At 39.1% G+C, this 27217-nt stretch overlaps 2 protein-coding genes across 7 annotated transcripts in view; both read right to left on the bottom strand.

The window, feature by feature from the left end:
* The window catches only part of LOC139949632 (uncharacterized), a 61699-nt gene extending 53226 nt beyond the window's left edge, over window positions 1–8473 (bottom strand). For all 3 annotated transcript variants that reach the window (XM_071948072.1, XM_071948074.1, XM_071948073.1), the window contains exons 1-4: window positions 8290–8473; window positions 5770–6006; window positions 4585–4762; window positions 621–748 (exon numbers count right to left, since the gene is read on the bottom strand). In XM_071948072.1, the coding sequence (XP_071804173.1) occupies window positions 621–748; window positions 4585–4762; window positions 5770–6006; window positions 8290–8365 (619 nt within the window). In that variant the 5' untranslated portion in view covers window positions 8366–8473. The remainder of the gene's footprint in view (window positions 1–620; window positions 749–4584; window positions 4763–5769; window positions 6007–8289) is intronic.
* Window positions 8474–21280: 12807 nt separating this feature from the next.
* The window catches only part of LOC139949636 (uncharacterized), a 44332-nt gene continuing 38395 nt past the window's right edge, over window positions 21281–27217 (bottom strand). For 3 of the 4 annotated variants that reach the window (XM_071948084.1, XM_071948081.1, XM_071948083.1), the window contains 4 exons: window positions 25503–25619; window positions 24861–24974; window positions 24114–24227; window positions 21281–22525 (listed from right to left, as the gene is read on the bottom strand). In XM_071948084.1, coding sequence (XP_071804185.1) covers window positions 22437–22525; window positions 24114–24227; window positions 24861–24974; window positions 25503–25619 — 434 coding nt within the window. In that variant the 3' untranslated portion in view covers window positions 21281–22436. Of the gene's footprint in view, window positions 23886–24113; window positions 24228–24860; window positions 24975–25502; window positions 25620–27217 lie in introns of all 4 variants that reach the window. The other variant, XM_071948082.1, reaches the window with a different exon arrangement.

Raw genomic sequence — 27217 nt, 5'->3', positions numbered from 1 at the left:
ACCTTCCATCTGAAGTATTTAGTTCATTTGAGGCATTACTTTGCTTTCTCTGTATAGATTTTACTGTGAAGACATTCAATAAAAAATATAAAAAATGTTGGGTGGGTTGGTGGGTCTGTGTGTCTTACTCAATGGAGAACACAAGTGTCACGACTGGGACTCCCACCCACCCTTCGCTGATTAGAAACACTCACTTGAGCTTGATTAAAGGATCACGTTGCCTTGGATCGGTCGAGTTGGTCTTTGAAAAGCGTTTGAAGCCATTTGTATGCAATGCAAATGGTAAGATAGATTATTTATAAGAAGAATATAATGATCCACATTAACATGCCTCGACAATTGCACAATTTTCCTTTTACGTCGCGAAGAAACACAGTCGGCCATTTTGTGGAGTCAAAATTTTGACTCCATAAAATGGCCGACCGTGTTAGCTCGTAAAAGGAAAACTGTGCAATTTCGAGTGATACTTGTGTAGATCATTATATTCTACTTTTAAATGTCTTTCTAACCACATGCATTTTATAACAAACGGTTACAAACCCTTTTCAATTACCAATTCGACTGATCCAAGGCAACGTGTTCCTTCTAAATGCTACCCAGTACTCTGTAATTCTACTTACCATCCACATCTAACGCCAATCCATTGGGCCAAAACAGACCAGAATCAACAAGAACCCTCCTAGACGTTCCATCTGTGTTGGCTCGTTCTATCTTGGGAGAGCTGCCCCAATCGGTCCAGAACATTATCCTGAAATAGGTTTCAAAATATTGATTTCAAAGTTAAATAATTGCTTGTTTGCATGATCATGTTTTTTTATATTTTGTATTTTGGTATGCAAGTTCACCCAAACAAGGCTAATAAAGGCACTGGACACTATTGCTAATTACTGAAAGTAACAGCATAAAAACTTACTTGGTAACAAGCAATAAGCCTTTTTGAGGTATGGCGGACACAATGCTACAACACTGTAAAGTTGTGGTAAATTTTGGCGTATTGAAACTAGAAATAGAACGTATGTTATTCAGTGAAGTGCGCATTTTAGGCGACGCGGCATTTACCAGTAAACCTAATGACCACCAACATGGTGAGCGTGGCATCAGTCGCGGCGTGTGTCGTGCGCGTGTCATGTCCGCCATACCTAAAAAAAAACTGGTCTTTGACAATTACAAAAGGTGTCCGGTGCCTTTAAAAGCCACTCTTGGTATAGGGATTGAAGAAGAAAAGGTTTTAAATAGGAAACATAACTGAGAGCAGGAATTGATATTCCTCTTAAAACAGTCCAGATTGTGGGATGGAGGGAAACATCCACCAGGCAAGGAGTGTATGGGTGAGAGGAAGCAGAAAGTTTGGTGCCATATAAGGATTGATTAATCTTACTCTACATGTAGCAGCTCATTTTAAACACTGCCCATCTCTAAGAGACATACATGTAGTTTGGTCCGAATTCCTGTGAAATACAGTGCCATTAGTAGACATTTCCTTTTTGGAGGAGTGTTCTCGATCTTAGCCTTGCTCAAGGCAGTCGCATTATTCACTCCAAAAAAAAGACCGCCGCTGTATAAAAACCCACCCGGATTCACTGTGAGTAAAATGTGTGTACCACATCGCACGACACGATGCCCCCGTGCACTATCAGCATGCGGAGGCCGTATGGCCTCCGCATGCGGTTAGTGGTCTGAGTGCAAATGACTTGTGTGCACAGTAAACCTACGATGTGACAGTGAGTAAATGCGTGGGTAGTGCGGTGTGACTACACGCACCATGAACAGTGTATACGGGTGGGTTTACAACGGGGTCTTTTCGGAGCGAATAATGCGACTGCCTTGAGCAAGGCTATCTCGAGCTATGCTATTTGATGTATTGAACCATTCCCTCTCTTTGGGGGGGGGGGGACAGAGGATCTAGCTTGTGCCCTAGAGAGCCCAAGCCTATGTGCAATTCCACCAGTGAAAAAAAATCACAGTATCGTAACATGAAGCTGAATTTATGTTTACAGCTAGCTGAGGTCAGTTACGTGTACATGGTTACTTCCACAAGAGAAACAAACCTGCTAAATTCTCTGTGGCTTATAAAGCATCAAATTTCACTGCTGAGTTAGCACCGGAAATTGTCTCTGCTTACTATTGGACTAAGCTGCAAAGTTAGCTAACTTTTGCATTAGCATCTAGTCAAAGATTGTCACTGTTTACAAGCTAGCTGCTTGTGTGAACATATACCCTATCACCTAGACTTGATTCAAGTCTTAGATTGCGGTTGTTTTTCTCAAAGACTTGGAACCGAGTCTACCTATCACCCTACCTTTAATGCTTTCAGTGCCAAGGTCGCACGATCAATTTTATGTATTAAAGAATGTCATCAATCATACAAGTATGACTAGACCCATTATTTACTGATGACTTAAGGCCTTTTCACACAAGAAAAATAAGCAGGGGGTCCTTGGTCTTAAGAACACAACGTTGTTTAATCCACATCGTGTGAAAGGTACCTCTGCTTAAATAGGCACGGGTCCCTGGTCTTTTTAAGACCAAGGTCCAGACCTCCGTCTTAAAAACACAACGTTGTGAAAATTATACCACAATCGCCTGTGTGTGCTGTGTGAATGGAAATTGCTTGCGTAACGAAGGACCCTGGTGTGGCTGGAGCTACCACGCATGCGCGCAAGAAGAAACACATGGTGCAAGAAAATCAAGATGTTCGACCCCGTTATATGCAAACGTTAAACCTTTGAGCGTGTGCACGACTCCTTCAAGAGAGCAAGTTTTCAATGTTGACCTTTAGCACCACAAAAGACGAATGTTCTGAGACATAGGACGTTGGTTTCTGCGCCGTGTGAAAGGTCCTGTTTGAGTTTGATCAACGTCCTTGGTCATTACAACTGGCACCGGAGACCAAGGACCCTAGTTTGACTTTGTCGTGTGAAAAGGGCTTTTGAGATAAACCAATGTAACACAGCAAGATACGTTTTGTTTTTTTGAGAAACAATTTTGTTCATGTTTTTACACAATTTCAAAAGTAACACACCCCAAAAAGCGGGAAAAAAATAAATAAAAATATTAGATAACAGTGCTACAGGTTTGCCAAGGTCCGCAATAAACAGGTGTAATATTACACACTGGCAGTATTTCCTTATTATTGAGACCACGCCTGGAGGAAGTACATGTAATGGGGTTACACTTCATAGCCTTAAGCCAATAGTATTGTTAGTAACTTCATGCTTCATAAAATGATTTCTTTGTAAAGCATGATACCACTTAAATAAAGTTCACACAAAACCAGCTCACGGTAAACACTTGATCATTTACCAGGACACGGAGGTAGGATAAAGCTTTTCTGGGGGGGGGGGCAAGGGGTTTCCACATGCACAGAGCAAAATCACATTTTCATACGATGAGGCAATCGATTTAAAACCTTTTAAAAGTACTTCAACCAGGAAGTATTTTTTTGAGTATTTTCAGTGTACACACAATTACTTTTATATCAAAATATGCCTGTCTCTCAAGATGTTTCTAGGTGAGAATACTAGGCTTTGACAATTAGGCCTACCATGGAGGCCAAGTGCCCAGTGCATTGCTTGAACCAAAACAAATTGAAATTCCCCTAAATCACCTTGAAAAAAAAGACTTCAGACAAACAACTTCCCTCCATAAACTCACCCTGGTTTCAGGGAACAATCCCTCCAAGCATGGAGGCTCAAGACAACAAGGTAGGGAATAATTTTCTGGAATGTCATTTCCCACTTCTCCCCCAATCCACAATCTCATGGGGGTTATTAAACCAAGATTACAAGCTCTACCCCAAACATAAACACAGGTCTATCCACTCAGTAGTGCTGACCTGAAACAAGGTGAAACCACAAGGCTGACCATCCTCTCAGATAAACGGCATCTATCCAGCTGTGTTCATGCCAATAACACATTGAATACTCCCTGAATACTCCTGTCAAAACCACACTATACACTAGACCAAACTACTAAATGAAAGTCCCATTCACACTACATATTAATCTAGAGAATCTCCGTGACAATGACAAGGAAATATTTAACACAGAGATTCACGCAGATTCTCCGGATTAAAAGTAGAGCAATCACCTTTTACTTTTCAGGACTAAAAATTATCCGGATTAGTGAACTTTAAACTGGCTTAATAATCAAGGTAAAAATTTAAACCTCGCCCCAAGGACTGGTGTTATAAAGGCTCTAAACACCTTTGGTAAAATGTCAAAGACCAGTCTTGTCACTTAGTGTATCTCAACATAATGCTTTAAAAAACAAACTAGTGAAAATTTGAGCTTAATTGGTTGTCAAAGTTGTGAGAGAATAATGGAAGAAAAAATGCCCTTGTTGCACAACTTGTATGCTTTCATGCTTGATTTCAAGACCTCAAAATCTAATTCTGAGGTCTCGAAATCAAGATCAAATATTTGAGTGAGAAATTACTTCCTTTTTTTTCTAAAAACTATGTTACTTCAGATGAGGGAGGGTGCCGTTTCTTACAATGTTTTATACTATCAACAGCTCTCCATTGCTGGTTATTTTGAGTAATTACCAATAGTGTCCAGTGCCTTCAAAATCATCATAGCTTACCCGTCTACAGAATCCACAACGATGGCCCTGGGTTGCACTTCGTTCCTTGTAGAATCCGTGAGATTCAAAACCACGGTTCTGTCGAGTCCATCCATCGTAGCTTTCTCGATCAAATCACTTCCTGTATCAGTCCAGTACATCACACGGTCAACAAGGTCAAGCGTCAAACCATCAGGTGCTAGAAATGGGAAAAAATCATCAATTAGTTTTAAAACTTAATTCTATTGATACAATTTTGTATCTTCTATCTTAAGAAGATGCCATTTAGTTTAGTTTTATGTACAATGTTTGGCAACTTAATTGCCTCCATGCCCCCTGGTCATTGCCTTTGTGTCCATGAAATCTTCAGTAGAAGTTTACTATTTCCTCATAGGGTGCCCCTAACCAAGGAGAAATTGCCTTAGGGCACTTGCCCTTCCAAAAACGAAGCATACAGGCCTGAGGCTTTGGGGCTTGAGGCTTTTGAAAATGGCGGCATATCATGGCTTTGAAGTGGTACAAAGACAAGATCTAAGATTTAGGAGCTCCAGATGCGTGGAGCAGCCTGAAGAAAAAGACCTGTCGCCCAAGGAGAGGCAAGACTTGAATTCAATGAGGAGAAACATGAAACTTGATCCAAGGTTTCTTGACAGAGTGTAAACTTTAAGTACATTGTAGTTCTGAGATATAGTGGGTAGCTTTGCGTTAAGTGCTTTGTGGACAATAAGCATTAGAGTGGGTTTAAACTAAAGAAAGGGTCAATAATTTGTACTTGCATAAACCAAGGTCAAAAGCAGAACCTTTGAGTTTAAACTTAACAAACAAAAGTTGTGATTTGTAATTGTTTCAACCAAGGCTTGAAAGAAGCACACTTAAGTTTATCTAAGAAGAAAGTTGTAATTTAAGTTAAGTTGATTTTTTTTTTCCTCAGCCAAACCAGGGCTTAAGAGAATACCCCTTGAGGTTAAAACATAACAAACTATACTATGTTTTCGGTACATTTCTGTAAAATAATAATAATTCCCCTTGTATTATCAAAGAACTTTGTTTATTTCAAGTTAAAGAATTGTGTCCATCCTGTTGATTTATTTGAGTTCACTTGATGCCTATACATGTATGCCGTGAAATTACTCTGTACATCAATCGTTGTAAGACGCAGCTGTTAAAGAAAAAGAAAAGGGAAAAAGTTCAAGAAACCTGACTTACTTTGAAGGCCTGTCAGTAGAACAACATAACTGGAGCCATCCAGAAGTGAACGACTGATGCTCCCATGTCGAACATCTGTCCAATATACCATGCCATCTACAGGATCGTAATCAATAGCAACAGGTCTCCTAGACCCATTTACAAACCCAGGGACAGAGGTGAAGTTGAAGGTATCAGTGGATGCCACAAATATCCCTGGAGGATTTATGTTAGCTGCCAGAGCAAGATCGTAACTTCCTGCAGCAATGGAACAAAATCAAAAACAAGATAAACATGTTTCTTTTGTTTACAACCATCAGGGGTGAGAGTTATTACGAACGAAAAAGTCAGAAACTTGGATACAAATTCAAAGGTCTGTTGAAATAATGCCATTTCTACCGTTTGGTAACCCCAGGGGTTATAGATTCCAAGGAACTTTTGGAAACAATATCCACGGCACTAGAGAAGTAGACCATTGAGCAGGATTTATTTATGTGTGGAAACAAATATTGTCTGATTTTCTTCACCAGGCCGACATAAAAAGTCTGAGTCTGAACAATCTCATCCCTGAACAATCTTTCTTTTGTTTACAGATATTGAACAACTTTTTGTATGGGAGGCTTTGAGCAGCAACGACTACAGTCGACTCTCCTAACATTGTATTTTAAACAAGGTTGCTGGAAGTTGTGTGCTTTCAGATGCTTGGGAATTTGGGACCTCAAAATCTAAACGAGGTCTTGAAATCAATTTCAAATATTTAGGCAGAAAACTACTTCTTTCTCGAAAACTACGTTACTTCCGAGGGAGCCATTTCTCACAATGTTTCATATTAACAACAGCTCTCCATTGCTTGATACCAAGTAAGTTTTTATGCTAACAATTACTTTTGAGTAATTACCAATAGAGTCTAGTGCCTGGAGAAAGCCATTGAAAACATCTCATGTTGTAGACATTCTACCTTAATCACCTCGGGACGATTTTACAAAGAGCCAAGATTGATCTCAACTGCAAATTATTCGCAGTTGCTAAGTAGAGTGTGATGTCACAATAAAAAACACTATGGTAACACTGACAATTTGTCTTTCGATTAATGTTATTGAAATCGAGCCCCGGCCAGTTCAATTTAACATCAAAATTTGGAATGGGTAGGAGGGTCAAAACTATTTTTTTAAATGACTTTTGACTTTTCAAAATGCCCCCCCCCCCCCAACTTCTTAGCTCTTTCATTAGGAATGTGTTTATAGTAATGGTATTGTGAAATAAGATAACGAGGGAAGTACATGCATGAAGTATTTTATAAGAAAAACTGAAAGATCTTTGCTGCATTTCCCCCTTCCTTGTTATTGCTTTGTGAAATCAAGCCCCTGTTTATTTGAGGCTTTACTTCAGTTAGTGGATTATATTTTAAGCCATTGTTTACTGATCAAAATTTGTTGAGTGGGTCAATGGGTAAAAAGTATATCAAGCCAAAAAAAAATTGAATTTGTTTTTTAAAACATTGACTATTCTGAATGCCCCCCCCCCCCTACATGTGAATGCTGTTTGTAGTTATGTAGTAACTACATTGTAAGATGACAACAAGGAAAGCATTTTCTCAGAAAAAGTTTACCAAAAAGGTTCTGCTTCCACAAAATTACAAACTCCTCATTTCTATTTTGGCTTTCAATAAGAACATCAGTGACTAGGCATGTATTATAGCACTACATGTAGCTGCGATATCCATAACAACAACATATCACAGGAGATCGTATCCCATTATAATATGTTAAATTTTCTCTCTTGTAACCAACGCCACATTATTACATTTTTACAACGGTTTGTTTCAATCAAAGTGGCCACTGTTTTCAATGCTACAAACATTTAAATATAATACAGTTTTGACTTTGTTGCTGCCTTTTTTTCAAGACACAAATTAAATGTGACAAAATAGTTTGGTATTTTTCACTTGGAAACTAAACACAACGAGATGGGAATGTACTCCATCAGAGAAACCAATGATGCATTATGCTTTGACAACAAAAACCCACACACACGCATCAAGCACACGCAAACAGGCACAAAAAATACAATCCAAAATTGACAGCAGTATTTCATTTTGCACAGCACAGTTAAGAAATACAAATAACAACATAATTTAATGTTTTCACACGGAAACTGAATACAACGAGATAGGAATAATTTACCCTTCTATAGAAACCAATGACGCATTGCTTTAAAAAAAAAACACACACACGCACCAAAGCACGCAAACAAGCACAAAAAAATACAATCCAAAATTGACAACAGATTTTCATTTTTAACAGCACAATATTAAGAAAAACAAAAAAACAAAATAAGAGTGTCTTTACTTTCAATAACGGAAACTGAATTCAACGAGATAGGAATAATTTACTCTTCCATTGAAACCAATGATGCATATTGCTTTGAGGGAAAGAAAGGAAACACACACAAGCACCCACACTCTAACCAGCACACAAAAAACAATCCAAAATTGACAGCAGTATTTCATGTTGAACAAAAGCGCAGTGAGGAAAACAATACCTTGACCTTCCACTGCATAAAGGCAGCAAGAAACAAGTACGGCCAGCACGATAATCCTCATGCCATAGAGTCTCATGATGTCTGATTATAACTCCTTACAGAGAAAACACCATCTCTTGCAATGAACAAGGTAGAAATATTCCTGAATGACCAGTCTGAAGATCTCGAGGTCTGTCCCCCACAGAGTCAATAAACAAACTGCTGCCTGATTGTGGGTTTACCTTGTGGGAAGTACGCCTACTCTTATATCACGCATGTTAATAACACAAGCAATATGAACAGTGCCTGGATCAGTTGACATAAAAACCATGGTATTGAAACTATCAAATGTACTATAGAGAGAAAACAAATACAACAATACCAGTACCTATTCAAAGTTATACTAGTTATTCGCAGAGCAAATGTTGCATGACTTTTCTGTTATTTGTTTTGTTGCTATATTTTTCCATGCAGCAGCAGGTGTATTTGATACTAAAATGAAAGGGCTCCTTTTAACAACTTGTTTGAAGGAAACGAGGAAGTTTACAGCAAAGCAAATTGCATGTTACAACACTTGGGAAGCTTGACATAAACTTCAAGTTAGGAACAAGCTGATGTGTACATTATGCGACTTCTAAGTTTAGATCTTAATTTCTTTAAAAGTTGGACAAACCAATTGGGGTTAGAATTCAAAGTCATCACACACATAACCACTTTTCCTTCTAAAAGTTAAACGACAGTCGTAGTTTGGGTTGTTTTGGTTTTGGGTCTACTTTTTTAATAACAAAATATACATTAAGAATTTGCCTTGAAGGCCTACATCCTTCAAATAATAAGTGAAAGTTTCGGAAAAAAACTGATTTTCACAGAATCATGATTCCTTTACAAATGTGATGAGCAAAAATGGGTTCAAATGGGTATTTTACAGTGTAAATGAGCAGACATTTAGGCAATGGGCATAAAGTTTCCAGTAAGTTAAGAGTAATTTTGTTGTACTTTTTGTGCTTTAAAGGGAAGGTACACGTTTGGTAATTACTCAAAACAAATATTAACTTAAAAACTGACTTGGTAACATTAACAAGCATTGGAGAGCTGTTGATAGTATAAAACATTGTGGGAAGCGACTCCCTCTGAACTAACATAGTTTTTGAGAAAGAGGTAATTTCTCACTAAAATAATAAAAGACTTCTAGAAGTCTTTTATTCTTATCTGAAAGCACACAATTTACGTCCAACAAGTGTGTTTTTTCTTTCGTTATTTCTTGCAACTTCGATGACCAATTTAGCCCAAATTTTCACAGGCGAGTTATTTTATGGTTATGATGGGATACAACAAGTGAGAAGACTGGTCTTTGACAATTACCAAGCGTGTACCTTCCCTTTAAAAGCGGCTACATGTACATGAAATAAGGCCCATGATGAAACTCCTGTAGTGGGCATATATCATCTTTAAATAAAAAGTTTTTCCTGTTGGTTTTGTAATCCTTATCCATAACAACCAGCAATGTTCTCATTGTGATGAGAGAATTTAGGTCCAGCAGTTTGCACAAACACTAAAACTTTTTTTCCCGAGCTTTTACTTTCTAGGATCATGATGAACAAAGTTTGCCCAGAGCTATCAAACTGTGAAAATAGCTGTGCAAGAAGGGTTTTAAAAATTATTGTTCTGAGCCCCCCCACTGAGCTGGTTGATCGAATGGTATGCAGAAACTTGACACAAAAAATATATTACATTACACCAAATGTATGGGTTGAATAAGGTCACCTCATGGGTCAGAGGTTAAAGTGCATATAAAAGTCACAATATCCATGCCAACTGTGTGCACACCTGTTAATTGTTGGCCTTTTCCTTGGACCCTGAAAGAGGCTAACTTGAGACAAGAAACACACAGAAGTGCCTGTTCTACATTGCCATACCCCAATGTTCCAACAACCTGTTAGAGTTTTTTCCTGGACACTGAAAAAGGATTACAGTATAGTTGAAAAAAAGAATCAAGAAACACTATCACACCAATCCGACGAATCAAAATTGGTAGCGCTCTCTGTTGTACAAATGAACAACTGCGGTGTCTTTCTGCATAACCTAGGCATTGAAGACACCGTAGCAAATGGGGCTCAACACTTGTGCCCCCAGAGCGCGTTGGATTGGATGTCTTTATGCTTTTTTGATTCTGTTACCTTTTTTATGTAACTGATAATTTCTCATATAATTATTACTAATGGTTTATTCACACCATAATTGCAGACTGAAGGCTGAATTGCACAGTGGTTACAGTTATCAATTAATTGGCCAGAAGTGCCCCCCCCCCCTACAAAAAAATAATAATAATTAGGTTAAAAAAATTGCAATAGCTTTAAAAACAGCCTGCAGGCATGATTTGCGATTTGTTCACAGCCTGAAGTTTAAAAATATCTTCTAAATTCTATTGTAAATTGCACTGTCGTAACTTTTATTGACTTTTTATTAAAGGTACCTATACTAAAGAACAGGGGCACACTTTTATAACAAATGGAATTATGAACAAATCAATACGACTAGTGCAATATCTTGCCCGACTGAAAAGCCCTGGAATGGATGAGGGAAATTTCAAGCAAACATTATGGACATGACGTCAAAAATCAAATTTGTGTCACACCTTTCTTTCAACTTCAAGAAAATATAGCTAAACTAACATATGAAATCAATTTATTTTTAGCTGTTGAAAAGGAACGAACCCAATTTTCCCAAATAAGAACTCAGCTTGGGCTCCAGCTTGGCTAAATTGACTGAAAAAGTGTAATGCGACTAACGGTAATTCGACTGACCATGGTTTTGCCATGTATACCTAAAACTTCAAGTTGCTGACCATGTATAACCATCCAGTTGGATACTTACGTTGAGCTGTGTTGAACATGTAGTAAAACTTAGTAAACAGTTTTAGTTGGAGGTAACTTTTGAAAAGTGTATTTTTTACTGTCCTTTTTGTGTAATGCAACTGACCGTTTTTTCCAACATTATATACAGAGTACAAAGCCCACAACATTTCTAATATCATCACTTTAAAGCCTTGGGTGTCAAGTACAAATCAGTCTATAAACTTAGTGGAAAGAATATCTCATACAGAACGACTAGCACCAATATCAAGAAATGACACAGAAAGTGTATTGCGACTGACCATGGCCCACAAGGTCACTTTATTGTAAACAAAGGTCACATGGTCTGTTGACACAGTTCTGTGCACCCAAAAGCTGTCAAGTTAAGGGGCACAAAATAATGCTGCATCTAGAGAAAGTTGGAGACTAAACAAATGTTGCACATAGAGGGCGCCATTCAAGTAGGTAGGAGTGCACCCAACTAAATAGTGAGAAAACAGAGCATTGAGTTTCAAATTTTTTGTAGGCCCTCAATAGGCCTACATTATTCTAAATTAGACAGATTTGAGAGCCACAAAAAGGGTTTCAGTGTAAAGATTTTGCACCAACTTGATGTGCATGTATTTTGGCCCTAAGAATTGGTCCTATTTGCTGAGAGGTGTGGGATAATTTTTCAAGATTGATGCTCGGCAATTGGAAAAAATACAATATGTAGTACAATGTAGTTGTTTTTGCTTGAAGGGAGAAAAGGTCGACGGGCCGAAGGGCCTCTCCATATCCGGTTTTTAACGGCAGTTTAAGAACGCGTTGCTACCCTTTTATTCCTTTGGTCTTGAACATCCATTTAAAATCATGCAGGGTCATGGCCGTGCTATAAAGGACCTCCCTTCAGGCTTGGTCCTTTATCATGCAGCCACAACCCTGTGGTTATATTTATAAACAAACATACATACTTTGACAATGACCAGTGTTTATAACCGGTTGTGAGCAGAGACTCCGCGCTAGTCTTGGTGCAAGACGTTTCTTGTTACGGGCAATGCGGGCGCTGTCGGTGAGTTGGCCGCACTGTGTGTGAAAGTGTTGCACCAAGATTAGACGCGCACAAACGGAACCGGAAACTGTCGGGAAAACGGCGTCTCAGTCATTACAATGCAACACACTGACATCGTTCATGTACATACAGAGCTCAAGTTTTAAATGGCCATGAAAGAACTCGTCGCTACCCTATTCTAAATCCAAAATTAAAAATGTCCTTCCGGCCTTATTGCTAAAAAGCATAAAAATGTAAACAAACCTTATAATGATACACAATATTATTGGACCAGTATAAGACACGACTTGCCCATCAGGTCGCCCGTCATGCTCGTCGTATCACACTGACCATTTAGAGCAATGCTTGGAGGTGATTATTTACGTGCGCATCCGTTTAGCTTCCCTGGGTCATCCCCGGTCTGCCCCGGTGGTTTTCGAATAGCTTTTGATGTCATTCCAGGGGCTCACCTACTCCTAGAACTATTTCGGTTTCGTCCGGCTATCATCTCCCGTACACAAAGCTTGGATCGAGTGTTTTTTTTTATTCTAGGACGGACAAACGTGTGCGAAAATTCTCCACGTTTGTCCTGGGCAAAAAATTATATGCACACACTCGTCACGTGTCGTGACTTCGCGATGCGTTCGGCAGAGTTCGGGGACAATCAGCATTTGTAGTGTAGTGGTAACACGGAGTATTTGGGGACTGAATTACGGTAAGAATTTATAACATTTAACATTTTTTGAGATTGCGGAGTGGGTTCTCTGGTCGCCCCCTCGCGGACATTAAGATATCAAAGGACACATTTTGAGCCTAATTTTGACGAGATTTAAATTAAAATAAAGAGAGATTTCTGATTCCAAAATTCATTGAACCATGGGTCGTTAAACGCGTGAGAGATATAAACCTATGAGGTTACGCGAGACGACAGCCGGACGAAACCAAAATAGTTCTAGGAGTAGGGCCCACCCAGGTCAGCCCCCAGGGCAGGGCCCAGTGCCATGCTTGTGAAGGTGTGGAGTGGGTCAGCACTTCCTGGGGGGCTGGCTCCAGGTTAACGACGTCACTACAAGAGCGGTGAGTGGTCGTTGGTTTAGCTCTTGTCAGGGGCTCATCAGAGCATTGAGTAAGACCCAGGGAAGCTTAACGAACGCACCCAATATAGAGCATGGAGTAGACCTCCATCCATGATTAGAGCATGGAGGCCACGTCACGGTCATGCACGTAGAAATCCTCCATGGATTTAGTTAGAACAACAAGGAACTAGTTGCGATAACGTAACCCTCCTGCCAATGGCGTACTATGCCGTCGGCAGGAGGGTTACGTTATCGCAACCAGTGGAGGAAGAATAAAATTTTCTTCCTCCATGTCGCAACTAAGCAAGGAACCTGACACACAAACGGGTTTGACAGCTTTATTGCAATGGTGACTGATATCGAAATGGAAGTAGTTGTTGGCAAACAAATACTTGAATATGTAAGATTATATATATTTGGTTTACGGTAACACCATGTGTGTATCTACTTGCCAGGTAGAGTTGTTCTTAGGGAACTGTCTTGCTTTATTCTACTGCCGTGGAGTAGATAATCTGAGGTTCGGGAGACTTCTCAGTTCTGAAAAGAACTGTCCTGCTTTATAACTATTACCAGGGCGGATGGTATAGATATTCTGGACTACTACTTTAGCTTATGGGATCGTAATAACTGTACTGCCGCGGAGTCAGTTTGGAATTGGTCTCAACGTTTCAACTAGCTTGCTCTAGTCATCGTGACTAAGTGCACCACACTCCAGTGCTTGAGTTTCTGATCAGCAGAGTAATGATTTGAGTCCCAGTCTTGTGACTTGTGTAAGCAAGTCAGTCTTGTGACTTGTGAAAGCAAGTCACATAGCTATTGTTGGATCGGATTGGTTTTGGGGATCAAATTTATGGGGATCAAATGTGGGGATCAAACTGTGTTTGGGAAGGGGGGGGGGGCACTGAATATGGCCTAAGAACAACTCTACCTGGCAAGTAGATACACACATGGTGTTACCGCAAACCAAATATATATATTGATACCCCACCATGCAATGCCTCAAATCCTATATATGTAAGATTACTTTACACGAAACATACCTTCAAGTAGATACACACATGGTGTTACCGCAAACCAAATATATATATTTATACCCCACCATGCAATGCCTCAAATCCTATATATGTAAGATTACTTTACACGAAACATACCTTCAAAACGTGGACAAGTTTTGGTGAACATATGCCTTTTAGTTGTCATACATACACCGCAGTGACTTCTCTGTCAGTGTCATCTGTCGTCGTCGATCTGTCAAATCTCCCTCTCCCGATCCCATATTTACAAACTGAACTAATGAGGGCGCACTCCAATATTAACGAGTTTGAAAAATAATGACAAGGCGGAGAGAAACAATAATTGTGGAAAAAAGCCCGGACTTATACAAACTTTCAGCTATGCTCTTGAATTCTTCTGGACCTAAAAATGCTAAAGAGACGCAGTTTGTACCTGAGTCATCCTGGCATGTCCCAGCATCCAAATTTCAAAGTTTTAGGGCGGCTTCCAGACTTCTTGAAACCATGGAGGTAGAATTAGCTACCTCCATGTTGAAACCGAAAATGACAAGGGGGAGGGGGGGGGGGGGGAGTAGGCCGGCTGTGCTCCGAAAAACGACAAGCCTCTCTTTAAGATTTGTGTGCACAGAGAAAATCAAAAGTTACAACGGGTCAATTTGACCCCAAATCACTGCTCAATCTTAACAAGTTTAGCACCATTGGGTGGACATTTTCAAGGGCTTTCCTCTCGTTTAAAACTAAGTGCTATGGAGATTTCCAAAGCGAGGCTAAAGACCAGGGAGTGTTCCCGACACATCTCCCAAAAACTTGGGGCATTATTAATGCATGATACACACGGCGCGTGGTGATAAATGGAGAAAAAAAGTTTACTCATTGAAAAAAAGCCCGGACTTATAAAAAAACTTTCAGCTATGCTCTTGAATCCTTCTGGACCTAAAAATTGCTAGAGAGACGCGGTTTGTACCTGAGTCATCCTGGAATGTCCGGCATCCGAATTTAGGGCGGCTTCCAGACTTCTTGAAACCGAAAATTACAAGTAGGCGGCTGTGCTCCGAAACGAACACAACAAGCCTCCCTTTATGATTTTTGAGCACAGAGAAAACTAAGTGCTAGGGAGATTTTCAAAGCGAGGCTAGAGGCCAGGGAGTGTTCCCGACACCCCCCCCCCCCAAAAAAAAAAAAAAAATAAATAAAATAAAATTAAAAAAGAGACTTGTATAATTGCTCTTGACAAATTTGTACCTGAGTCTTGGCATATCCCTGCTTCCGAATTTTAAAGTTTTAGGGCGGCTCGGACACTTCCTCTCACAGCGGAAAAAATAACAAGTTACGGGACCATGCTCCGAGCGGAGTCTCAATAGCCTCTTTAAAAGAACGTAACATAATTGGTAAGAAACAAAAATCGTGAAGATCACATATGAACATAAAACTTACACAGTCTAATGATGATGATAGTAGAAAACATCCCTTGAAATTTCATATTTTATGAGAAATAAACTATCTAACCTCGCGTTTGGAGTTTCAATTTTGGCATCGATGCAATGCAAAATTTGTAATCGGTTTTTCATTATTCTCTCGTGACCCAGATGGCCGATCGATCTCAAACTTCTACAGGTTTGTTAGTTTATGTATTATGGTAGATTACATAAAGTGCTTACACTGCCAGCAACTTGTTTACAAGCAGAACAAAATCTGTAATGTTCCTTTAACGGGATTTTGTTTTTGTGCACAGAGCTGTCAAATAGAAATCACAAAATTATAACTGGTTCAATTCGCCAGACTGATGTCAAATCTAAACAAGTTTGGCACAATCGGATGGCGATTTTAAAGGGCTTTCATCTCGTACAAATTTTAATGTTATGACGATTTTCTAGGCGGGGCCAGCAGACAGAGGAAGTGGACCCGCTACCCATCTAAAATTGGCATAATGCATGTACATGTGCCCAAGCAACACGGCAGCGCGGCCGATGAATGGACAAACAATGGCCCGGACTTCTAGAACTTTCAGCCAAACTCTTAAATAATTCTGGAACTAAAAATTAAAGAATGTTTAAGTTTTATGGCGGCTTGGACACTTCTTCATACCAGAAATGTCAACTGTACGCGAGTTTATAGCGGCTAGTATAATAGTGTTGGTGCAAGATGTTTCTTGTTTCCTTTTTCACGCATAAGAGTAGCAGTAGAGCCAAAGATCATACAGCGGCCAACTTACCAACAGCGCACGCTTCGACCGCCCGTATATAAAGGAACACGAGAAACTTCTTGCACTATAGACTAGTTTATAGCTACTGTTTTTTTGCGGGTCACGGGTTCATACCAGTCCGTCCGCCGTCCGTGTGTGTGTGTGTGGGTGCGTTTCGGTCAGCGGTATGGCGTCGACAGCAAGAGCAATCTCTTTGGATCCTGAATCAAAAATCAATCCAGATATCCAGAAAGAGCGTGACACTGCCACATTTAACACCGTAGAACTCACTTATGTACTCGATGGGGGCAGAGAAATTACTGAAAGAAGGCGATACGTGGGTAAGTGTTTTTGTTGGATCAACATCTCTAAAAAATAAAATCAACCAGCCCGATCCGGTTGCAATGTTTTATTACACTACTCTACTATTACTAACTAGTCTAACTAAGAGTAAGACTTATTTCCCACTAAATGCACCATATGTATGTTTAGTATGCGGTTTCGTTCCGCTATCGTCTCCCAAGTTATTTGATAGCGGAACGAACGACACCGCATAGTTCGGTGGGGGAGTACACATCCTACCTCCATGGTCGGATCTTTCCAAATTCCGTCAAGGGAACCGAACTGCAAACCCACACAACAAGGCAAGGGGATATAAAAAATTACTTCTACTAAGACCCTACCCCTAAGTACTAGTTACTACTACTTCGGTACTTAGCATAGTCCTAGCCCTTCAGTCGGGGTGTAAATGCTTGCAATAGCCAATCTCTCTCTCATACGACAATGGTTTATAAACGTCTATGATTATATTATGAATTTCACAAATAAAATGCTGATAAAATGAAGAAGTGATTCGTAGAGTAGCTAGGATCAGTAGGAGCATGGCCATGGAGCCTGTGTGACTGGTATTGGTAGGAGTACCTACTCTAGCTAGGCTAAGTAGTACAGCTTTACGTATTCTATCTACCACTAGTCGTTTTTAAATCATTGTTCACAATCACACGTAGTTGCGATAACGTAACCCTCCTGCCGACGGCGTAGCCGGAGGGTTACGAGTCACTCCCATTCGATGCAGGGCGAAATATTTTAGTCAACTGATTTGCTCATTTTTTACCACTTTAAAAAATAATGACACAAATTCTATGAACACGAACTTAATCCTCAATGTCTAATGAATAACATTCAAAGACACAATGGAGAAAATATTTTGAAAAAAAGGACAAAAACTTACCAGATTCCGGGAGCGAAACAGTCACAAATTTCCCAGGTTCTATTTTTGAACCTGTCGCTGGTTACCATGAGCTGACCCCAAGCGCTGAACCCAACCGCAGGTACCAGCCAATTGAATTGACTACCTGCCGACCAAGCCGCAGCTGAGTTTGACTAAACCGTTCTGTAAAAGGGGTGTTACAAGCAGTGGCGTAACTAGACATTTTCATTTGGTGGGGCAAGTGGGGGCAAAGATTAAATTTGGGGGGCCAAAGAAGTGCAAGATTATTGTTAAATATTTTAACTGATATATAGTTGATACACACCAATGCAGTTCTAAAACAGTCTATAGTCAGCATAACAAAAGATTGCGAAAACAACAAAATCTTAGAGAACATGTCATTTTGTATAAGATAAAACTTGTTGACTGTATAAAAGGATTAAATTACCAACTGTGGTCAACAAGTACCAATCTAGAGTTGTACACGGTATTCTCAACTAGGCTTTGTGGGTGTGTAAATACCCAAAACATAATAATATTAGGCCAAGTAAAAATAGAAAAATAGAAATGTTTAGCGTCCCCGCCCGCTTCCTTTTTACAGGACACCTCTTTTTTTTTCTTAAGTTTTTTTATGCACATTTTTTTATTTTTTTTTTTTTGAAAAATTGTTATTTTTAATGATCTTAGCAAAAAAAAATAAAAAATAAAATCTGAATGTCTTGTCTGAATGCCTTGACCAAACTGTTTCATTAATGTTTTGTGTATTTCAGCAGCAGAAAAAACCAGTTGATATTTGACATTCATGGCGACCATCTTGAAATAAAAAATAAAAAGCCCCTCCTCCTTCCTTATTTTTGAGAAACCCAGACACTAAACATGTTTCTTTTTTTACTCGGCCTTATTGTAACAAGTGTAAGCCAAAAATACAGGATCGAAATTGTGGGTGTTTAATAATCACATTTTAGTTACGAAACGGATATTTAAAAATAATAGGCCTACCTCTCAATTGCACCGCTTGCTTCAAAGGAGAAGAAATGGTCTAAGCAACCTTTTTCGCTGGCCATTTTTGTGCTGTAGTAAATTTCTCTGTAGTGCATCTGACCATGGAAGTTTACAGAGCTGTTGGTCTGCGTTCAGACCACCACGTATTTAACAGAACTTTGTCACATCCTGCACTCTCTGTAACCGCAAAACCACAACAAACATTTACCGCCAATACGATCGCGCGCGCGTTTCCCCGCATTTTTTAATGTTATAGTCCACATAGGGCCTACTGATAATGAATAAAAGTTTTCCGTTTTACAGCAGCATTTTATGCATTTATATATAAGGCCTATAAGAATATACTTATCTCTGATTTCATATGGGGGGGGGCAAGAGGGGGTGGGGGGGGGGGGGGCAAGGGTTCTGAGCGGGGGGGCGCCGGCCCCCCCCTGCCCCCCCCCTCTGGTTACGCCACTGGTTACAAGGGGTGCTGCAGTGCGGCAGTGCATTAAGTGAGTGAACAGCAGGCATAGTAAACGGACAGTGCACACGCACTGTCCAGCGTTCGACCTTAACGCTGGTCCGCTGGCCAAATACCAGTAGAAATCGCGGCGGACCAGCTGAAACACCTTGCCAACTAGTCCGGCTGACCAGTCAAAAATATCGGCAGCGGTACTACAGAACTATGACTGTTATTTAAATATTTTTAGGCTCGAATAAAACGTAAAAACATTCACTCAAGGTTTGGATAAAACGTAAAAAAATCACCCGAAGTGCCGCTGAACGCTGGCAAACTTCCCACGATAACGCATACACATGTACACACAGCGCAAAATCCCATCATGCAACGCAAATGCTTGTAGTCTTCGTATTATATTAGTTCACGTGCGCCATAAAATGTAAGAAACATTGAAAGCTAGAGGGCGTTTCAGAATATTCGATAGCGTGAGAATAGACGCCCTCTATTGGTGAAAGTACGCGATAGCTTACAAAACTAGCTTCAATCGCCTTGACAAAAGACCACAAAGCAAAACGCATTCTGTCATCAGCAGCATGGTCGTCGTCAACGGAGCAGATTTCCGTGAGGGAAAAAGAGTCTAGTGACGCGCTGCCTTATAACACCCCTTTTACAGAATGGTTTAGTCCAACAGCAATGAACATCGCGAAGTCACAAAATGGCGAAGCGACAGGTTCAAAATAGAACCTGGGAAATTTGTGACTGTTTCGCTCCGGATCTGGTAAGTATTTGTACTTTATTTCAAAATACTTTCTCAATGGTGTTTTGAATGTTATTCATTACATATGGAGGATTAAGGTCGTGTTCATAGAATTTATGTCATGATTCTCGAAAGGGGTAAAAATTGAGCAAATCTGTTGACTAGCTGTCGAAATTGTACGTGTTTGACCATTTCGCCCTGCATCGAATGGGAGTGACTCGTAACCCTCCGGCTCCGCCGTCGGCAGGAGGGTTACGTTATCGCAACTAAATCACACGGTGGTGTATTTATATAGCAAGTTTGAAAATTTCACCAACGAGCAAAGTCATCACTGTCAACAAATGATTTATCTGTGATAAACACTGATAGATAACTACAGTAGATATAACACCACTGTCGTGATGAATTAGTAAATAGTGTACTACGTATATAGGCCTAACTGTTGTATACTTTGCCCAGTACTAAGTATACTCCTAGAACTGTGGAGCAAGCCTCATCATACGTACAAATGTAGTTCATAAGAGATGTTAAATTTGCATCGGGGATAAAGAATATTAATTTTGTTATTTACCCATATACCGATGTGTGTTAGCACTGTATACTCAGTACTTTCGAGAGTCCTGTGAAAACAAATATCACAGGCATGTTACTCGGGTGGGATTTGAACCTACGACCCTTGCAATTCTAGAGCAGTGTCTTACCAACTAGACTACCTAGGTTAACCGGTAGCTAGAGACAGTTTGAATCCTATATTTTGGCAGCGGGTACTGTAGTTAATGTAAATGTAGTTCAGTTAAGTATCTACAGTAGTATCAGACCCAGCAGTTTGGGGCTTGAGAATCATGAGATACAGCGAGAGCCCAAGTTACTGGGTCTAATTCAGTGGAGTAAAGTTGTTGTGATATTTCCTTCTTTGGGATGCTTTGCATTGCAGACTATAATTCAGATTCAGAACTGTTTGAGTGTAGTGTAGGACTACCGTTTGACATACAACAATCCGGGCCAAAATGCTTGAACAGGCCATGCAACATAACGAACGCACCCAGTATGTCACAATTTATAATGGCTAAATACTCATCGGGGATCAGGTTGGCTCCAAGTGGTTTTTTCCCCCTGCCTTTCACCTCTGTGGACCCTGGTTTGCATCTCATCTCCTTGCATGTGAATTGAGTTTTTAGTCCACACCCGATTGAGTGGTTTTTCACCTAATGTTTTTTTTTTCTACCACATCTTAAACTGAACATTCTTCTCAATTCCTATCCATTAATGTTATTGGTGCTGGGCAATTCCATGGTTAGTTTCGTTACACTTTTAGCTGCTTAGCACAGCTCTGTGATCTCCAATAATAACATGAAAGCCTATCAAGTCTCCATTTTTGTACCATGGCTACATCTTGGTTAGACCTAATATACAAAAGAACTACAAACTTCTAGACACATTTATTCGGTTGTTATGATCAGTTTAATTTTGGTTAGTTACGTTACAAAAAAGGGACATGGAAAAAAATGCATGTCTTTGAACAAAAAGTTTCCTCAAACAGGGTACAGCTGAAACAAACTTTACTATTTCTATAACTACAAGGGTACTAGCAAGTGTTTTGGTAGGGGAACAAATAAAATAACTCTTATCAGTTCCAGGCATTGCCCCAAAATCATGGTTAGTTACGTTACAGTTAGTTACGTTACACTTTGTCCGTGACTAATATTATTTGTGATACACCCTTTGTACTTCACTCACAACTCTAATCTGGTCTATATTAGTAACTAGTATGCAATACTATCAATTGAGCAAAAAACAATGGAATAAAGTAATATTTGGTAACATAATTGCAAAAAAGGTATAAAAAGCCATTACCTAGCCATATCATTAACCCAGGTCACATATATTACAAAATGTTTATGTCTGTAACATATAAACTTGTTCCTTTACATTCATAAGCCATGCAGTATTTTAAAGTCACAATAAACAAAGTGAATTTCTCTCTTACATAGATACAAAAGAAAACAAAACAATAGAAAGGATGTTGAATGAGTTCCTTGTCTTGACTCTTGGTCATGGACACTAATCTTAAAGTGCAACAGAAATTTTGAAATGCTCGCGATTGTTGACATTTTCTGGCACATCTAGCTTGAAAATCATTTTGTCCCTCGTATAGAAGATACAAGCATTTTGAGTGGGCCATTTTACATTTGTTTCACTGCCCCTCCCATGCCATCCACATGACCTTTGCCATGGGAGGTGCAGAAGAAAGTCCAGTGAATTTCAATCTTGTGCTGCTCTCTGTCCTGCTCTACAATGCTTTTCAGCTTAACGCTTAAATGGGCAGTCTCTCTCTCTTCATCACACCCTCCCTTCTTTCCTAACCCCACCCCGGCCTACCAACACCAGTTCCTCTTTGCCCTTCTACTATATACATGTACATGTACATGTACCCCCTCCCTAATTAAGAACTAAAGCCTTTGATTCTCCATGTACAAAGGAAGACTTATTATAATATTAAACCTTTTGAACACGTTCCGGTCCTACTATTTTTTGTGCTTTGTCCTAAAAAAAATCTCTATGAGATGCACATCAAAATGTCTGGACGGCCACTGCCTTTTTCTCCTAGTTGTATTTTTCGTAGTGACTAGCTGCCTTTATGTTTTCTTTGTGTTGCTGATTGCTTTTCCTTGTTTGAAAATGGCCTGTTTGATCTATGGACATTAAAATAAGGAACAAAGTCAACCAACTTTTTTGAAAATTGCAATTTCTATAACTACACATATGTACCTGATGAACAATGTTAGAATTATACATGCAGCACTTGTACACAAACTCTCATTAATTTAGTATATAGAAGAGAAATACAACTTTAAGATAACCCTTGGCTGAAAACTTATGCTTGTGTCAACTTAGCAGCATCTTAATAGTCTTTATGTCGGTTAGTTACGTTACATTCCGGTTAGTTACGTTACATAGTTAGTTACGTTACAGTTTTTGACTGCTTCTATCTTCCACATGGTACAATTTTTATGATTTTTCTTTCCTTATTTTAATTAAGGATTGCACCAAGTAGGAAAATTCAAGGTATAAACATTTTAATTGATTGCCTTCTCTAGAGGCGGAAACAATCGGAAGTTTTGGTTAGTTACGTTACATAAGCTTTCATGGGGTACAAGCTTCACAGATTGATGGTCTGAATCTATCACAAACACAAATTTTGACGATTGCAGCCAATGTGTAGGTCCAATCAATGAATAAATATGACTAGATTGATTTGATATACATCTGGAATGGAAAACAGTAAAAAGGGGATAGGCCTACACATCAAGATATAAAAACAAAAAACTTGCAGCATAAAATGAATAACCTGTGAAAATTTGAGCTCAATCGGTCATCGAACTTGCGAGTAATGAAAGAAAAAAACACCCCTGTCACACGAAATTGTGTGAGTTTAGATGGTTGATTTTGAGACCTTAAGTTCTAAATCTGAGGTCTCGAAATCAAATTCGTGGAAAATTACTTCTTTCTTGAAAACTATGGCTCTACAGAGGGAGCCCTTTCTCACAATGTTTTATACCATCAACCTCTCCCCATTACTCTCAAAGAAAGGTTTTATGCTAATAATTATTTTGAGTAATTACCAATAGTGTCTACTGCCTAAGCCCCAAATTGTATTTCCCTTTAAATCAAACTTCTTCTTTTTTAACCAAATTTAAACTTTATAGTCACTGAAACTTGGAGATTGAAATATATATATTACTAAATCAGGAAAAATAATAATAATAAATCTTATAAAGCGCTGGTATCTAGAAAACTATTCACTGCGCTAAAATATGACCAAGGGAAAAATTAATGGTAGGCTTGACTGAAGAGGTAAGTTTTGAGATTGGATTTGAATGAAGAAATGTCAGGTTGTGATCTAAGGGTGAGAGGCAGGTCGTTCCACAGGCGGGGGGCAGCAACCGAGAAACTTCTATCCCCATAAGTTTTCAACCTGGAAGGTGGAATGGCAAGCAAGTTGGCATCACTGGACCTCAGCTGGCGAAAGGGCTTATACGGCAGGAGAAGCCTCTGCAAGTACAACGGGGATGAAGTCTCTGTCATACAACGGTATGTTGTACAAAGGAGTTTGAAAATGATGCGTTGCTCAACAGGGAGCCAGTGTAGTGAAAAAAAAAATATCAAAGTGAGACAAAAGAACATGTTGATTATATTCAGTCTTGACATAGTCTCAAACTTTATTATAACTTTATTTTAAACAGTTTCAAAACAACATAAGCATTTCAAGAACACACTTACCTACTGCACATGTAGATCCTACCCAGCCAGGACTACATGTACAGTAAAATGAGTTCACTGCATCCACACAGGTTCCTCCATTCAAGCAAGGACTTGAGGAACACTCATCGTTATCTAGTAACAAATCAAATACCAATATAAATTACAATGCAATCTTTTATACTCAAATCTAAAAAATGAAAAATAAAAAACAGTGGACACTATTGGTAATTGCTCAAAATAATTATTAGCATAACAACTTACTTGGCAATAGGGAGCTGTTGATAGTCACGTAGTTTTCCACGAATTTGATTTCAGATACCTCAGATTTAGATACACAAATAGTGTCTAACCAATATGGCCCTATGAGTCGCATAAAATGTGCTGTACATGCTAACATAATTTTTGTCTCACTGGGTGAACAATATTTGGTGAAATTGTTTTGTTTTTTTCACTTTTCAAAGACTACAGCACCTACGATGTGTTGCAAAGTATGGCATGACAAAAACAAACATCATACAAAATGCCACCAATTTCTCATGGCTGATAAAAGCTTAAGGGAGACGATGTAGGGGTTAATAACAATAGGCTTCTTTGGGATCCCACGACCAATCCACAAACAAATGTTAAAGCCCATATTCCAAGCAGCCCTTCCCAAATTATCATTCGGACTTGCAAGGGCGAGGAAAACACTATGCTTCTCTTGCTTTACTTGCAGGGCAAAAACAAAAAATATATTTATTTTCTGGATTAGGCTGAAAGGCTCACCTGTAGAGCAGGTATCTCCTGTGAAGCCAGGAAGACAGTAACAGGAATAGTAACCTGATGACTCCTCACAACTTCCTCCATTCATACATGGCTGAGATAAACATGCAGTTGACTCTAAACAATTCAAATGTTACATTCTGTCACTAACATATACACCCAAAGAAGTTTTTTTCCATCTCAAATCAATTCAAACTTACATTTATTTCCATGATTAATGAAAACAGTACACACAAATCTGTTTTAAAGGAGTTACCAATAAACAATGCTTTTTTACAAGGCAGATAATAAATAAATAATGTATGGAGGCATCATCTAGAAGCTGTGGCTTGTGTTGAGATGCCTGGGGACAGACAAACATAACATAACGTTGAATGAAATAAATTATACATGTCAATCATTTTTGCACTGAGTTTGGTAATACTATTATAGGTTGGTTCCGTGGTGTATTTTTTGAAAACTATAGAGGGTGAAAATGGATTTAAGTTCGGTTCATACTTCCTGCGAATTTGAATGCGAAGCGAATGTTGACGTCACACATTCGCAATGAATAATTCGCAGGAAGTATGAACCGGACTTTACACTTTTCCAAAACAATGTACTTTGTTTTAAAATAAAATGATTTGATGAATGAAAAAAGCTCACCTATTGAGCAGTCATCTCCTGCGTAGGCACCAACACAGTAACAATAAAAGGTACCAATTATCTCATTACACGTTCCTCCATTCATACATGGCTGAGATGCACACACATCTGATGAGTCTACACAAGTCAAACATACATTGGTGATAAAAGATATATTTCCATTAATAACTTGCAGATCCTAAAACTTTCTCTCAATCATCCCTCCTGAGCGTAGGCTCCTGAGAGTAGTTTCAGTGTCTGGCCAATAACTCTGACTGGACAAATCTAGAAATCTTGTATTATCTAGTTGAAAACGGTTAACGTAAACAGTTGTATGGCTTCTGACTGGCTCCCTCGAACAAAGATATTTCAAAGGAGTTGAAACCAATCTTTTCAGAACCACCCCAACTCATTAGAGATAGTCATAACATAGTGTTACCGCAAACCTTTCCATAAAGATATTGACAAAATAGGGACACCGCCAACATATGACTAGATACATGTAGCTCAGTTGGTAGAGCGCCGGCACGTTAATCCAGAGGTCGTTGGTTCGAATCCCACTCTAGTCAATTATTTGTTCAACCCAAAAAACAATTGAAAATAAGTTCCTCACTGTTTCATATCTTGAAAAAAAGAAAAGATTTTTACAAATGTTGATTTTGAATCTGATAAAATACCTTTCATTTCTATCGAGTACTGAAGACAAAAACAATCATTGTTCTCGTTTTACCCTAAAGGTCAGGAAGATTTGTTTTTCGCATTTTGATTCTGGTCTTGTTCAGGGCCCAATTTCATAGAGCTGCTTCGCACGAAAATTTGCTTAGCATGAAATTTCTTCCTTGATAAAAACAGGATTACCAACCGAATTTCCATTTTGTTGCATTTCCTAGTTACTGGTATTCAGCTGTTGTATGGTTATCCTGAAAATCACATGGAAATATGGTTGGTAAACCTGTTTTCATCAAGGAAGAAATTTCATGCTAAGCAAATTTTTGTGCTTAGCAGCTCTATGAAATTGGGCCCTGGCCTGGTGGTCCAGTAAAATTTAGAGCAACAGTCCGAGAGGTCTTGTGGATTTTCACCACAAATTTTAGCAAGACCCGTGGCTGTTTTTGATTTGTCCTTTGTTGGTCTTGTGTAATGCATGAAAAAGAACCAGGTACACTTATATAATAGAAGCTGATTGCGCCACAGCTCCTTATTAACACTTTTATAAGGTGTAAAATAGATGTGACTTGCATTTTTTTTCCCCACTCACGAGGACTCTATCTATTTATAATTGAGCGCAGAAGATTTTGTCTTTTACACATTCCTTCCTCTTAAAAGACACTATTGTGAATTGTCAACGGCCAGGCTTCTCACTTATTGTCATTTAACATATGCATGAAATAAAAAACCTTTGAAAGTTTGAGCCCAATTAGTCGTCGAGGTTGCGAGATAATAATGAAAGAAAAACACCCTTGTCACACAAAGTTGTGTGCTTTCACATGCTTGATTTTGAGACCTCAATTTCTAAATCTGAGGTCTCAAATTCAAATTTGTGGAAAATTACTTCTTTCTTGAAAACTACGTCAATTAAAAGGGAGCCATTTCTCACAATATTTTATACCATCAACATCTCCCCATTACTCATTACCAAGTAAGGTTTTACGCTAATAACTATTTTGAGTAAGTACCAATAGTGTCCACTCCCTTTGAAGAAGAGAAGAGTGCCTCACAGTCAATGGGTACGTTCA

Source organism: Asterias amurensis, chromosome 17 (genome assembly GCF_032118995.1).
Source record: "Asterias amurensis chromosome 17, ASM3211899v1".
NCBI classification, from domain to species: domain Eukaryota; kingdom Metazoa; phylum Echinodermata; class Asteroidea; order Forcipulatida; family Asteriidae; genus Asterias; species Asterias amurensis.
This window is presented reverse-complemented; position numbering and strand designations above follow the sequence as displayed.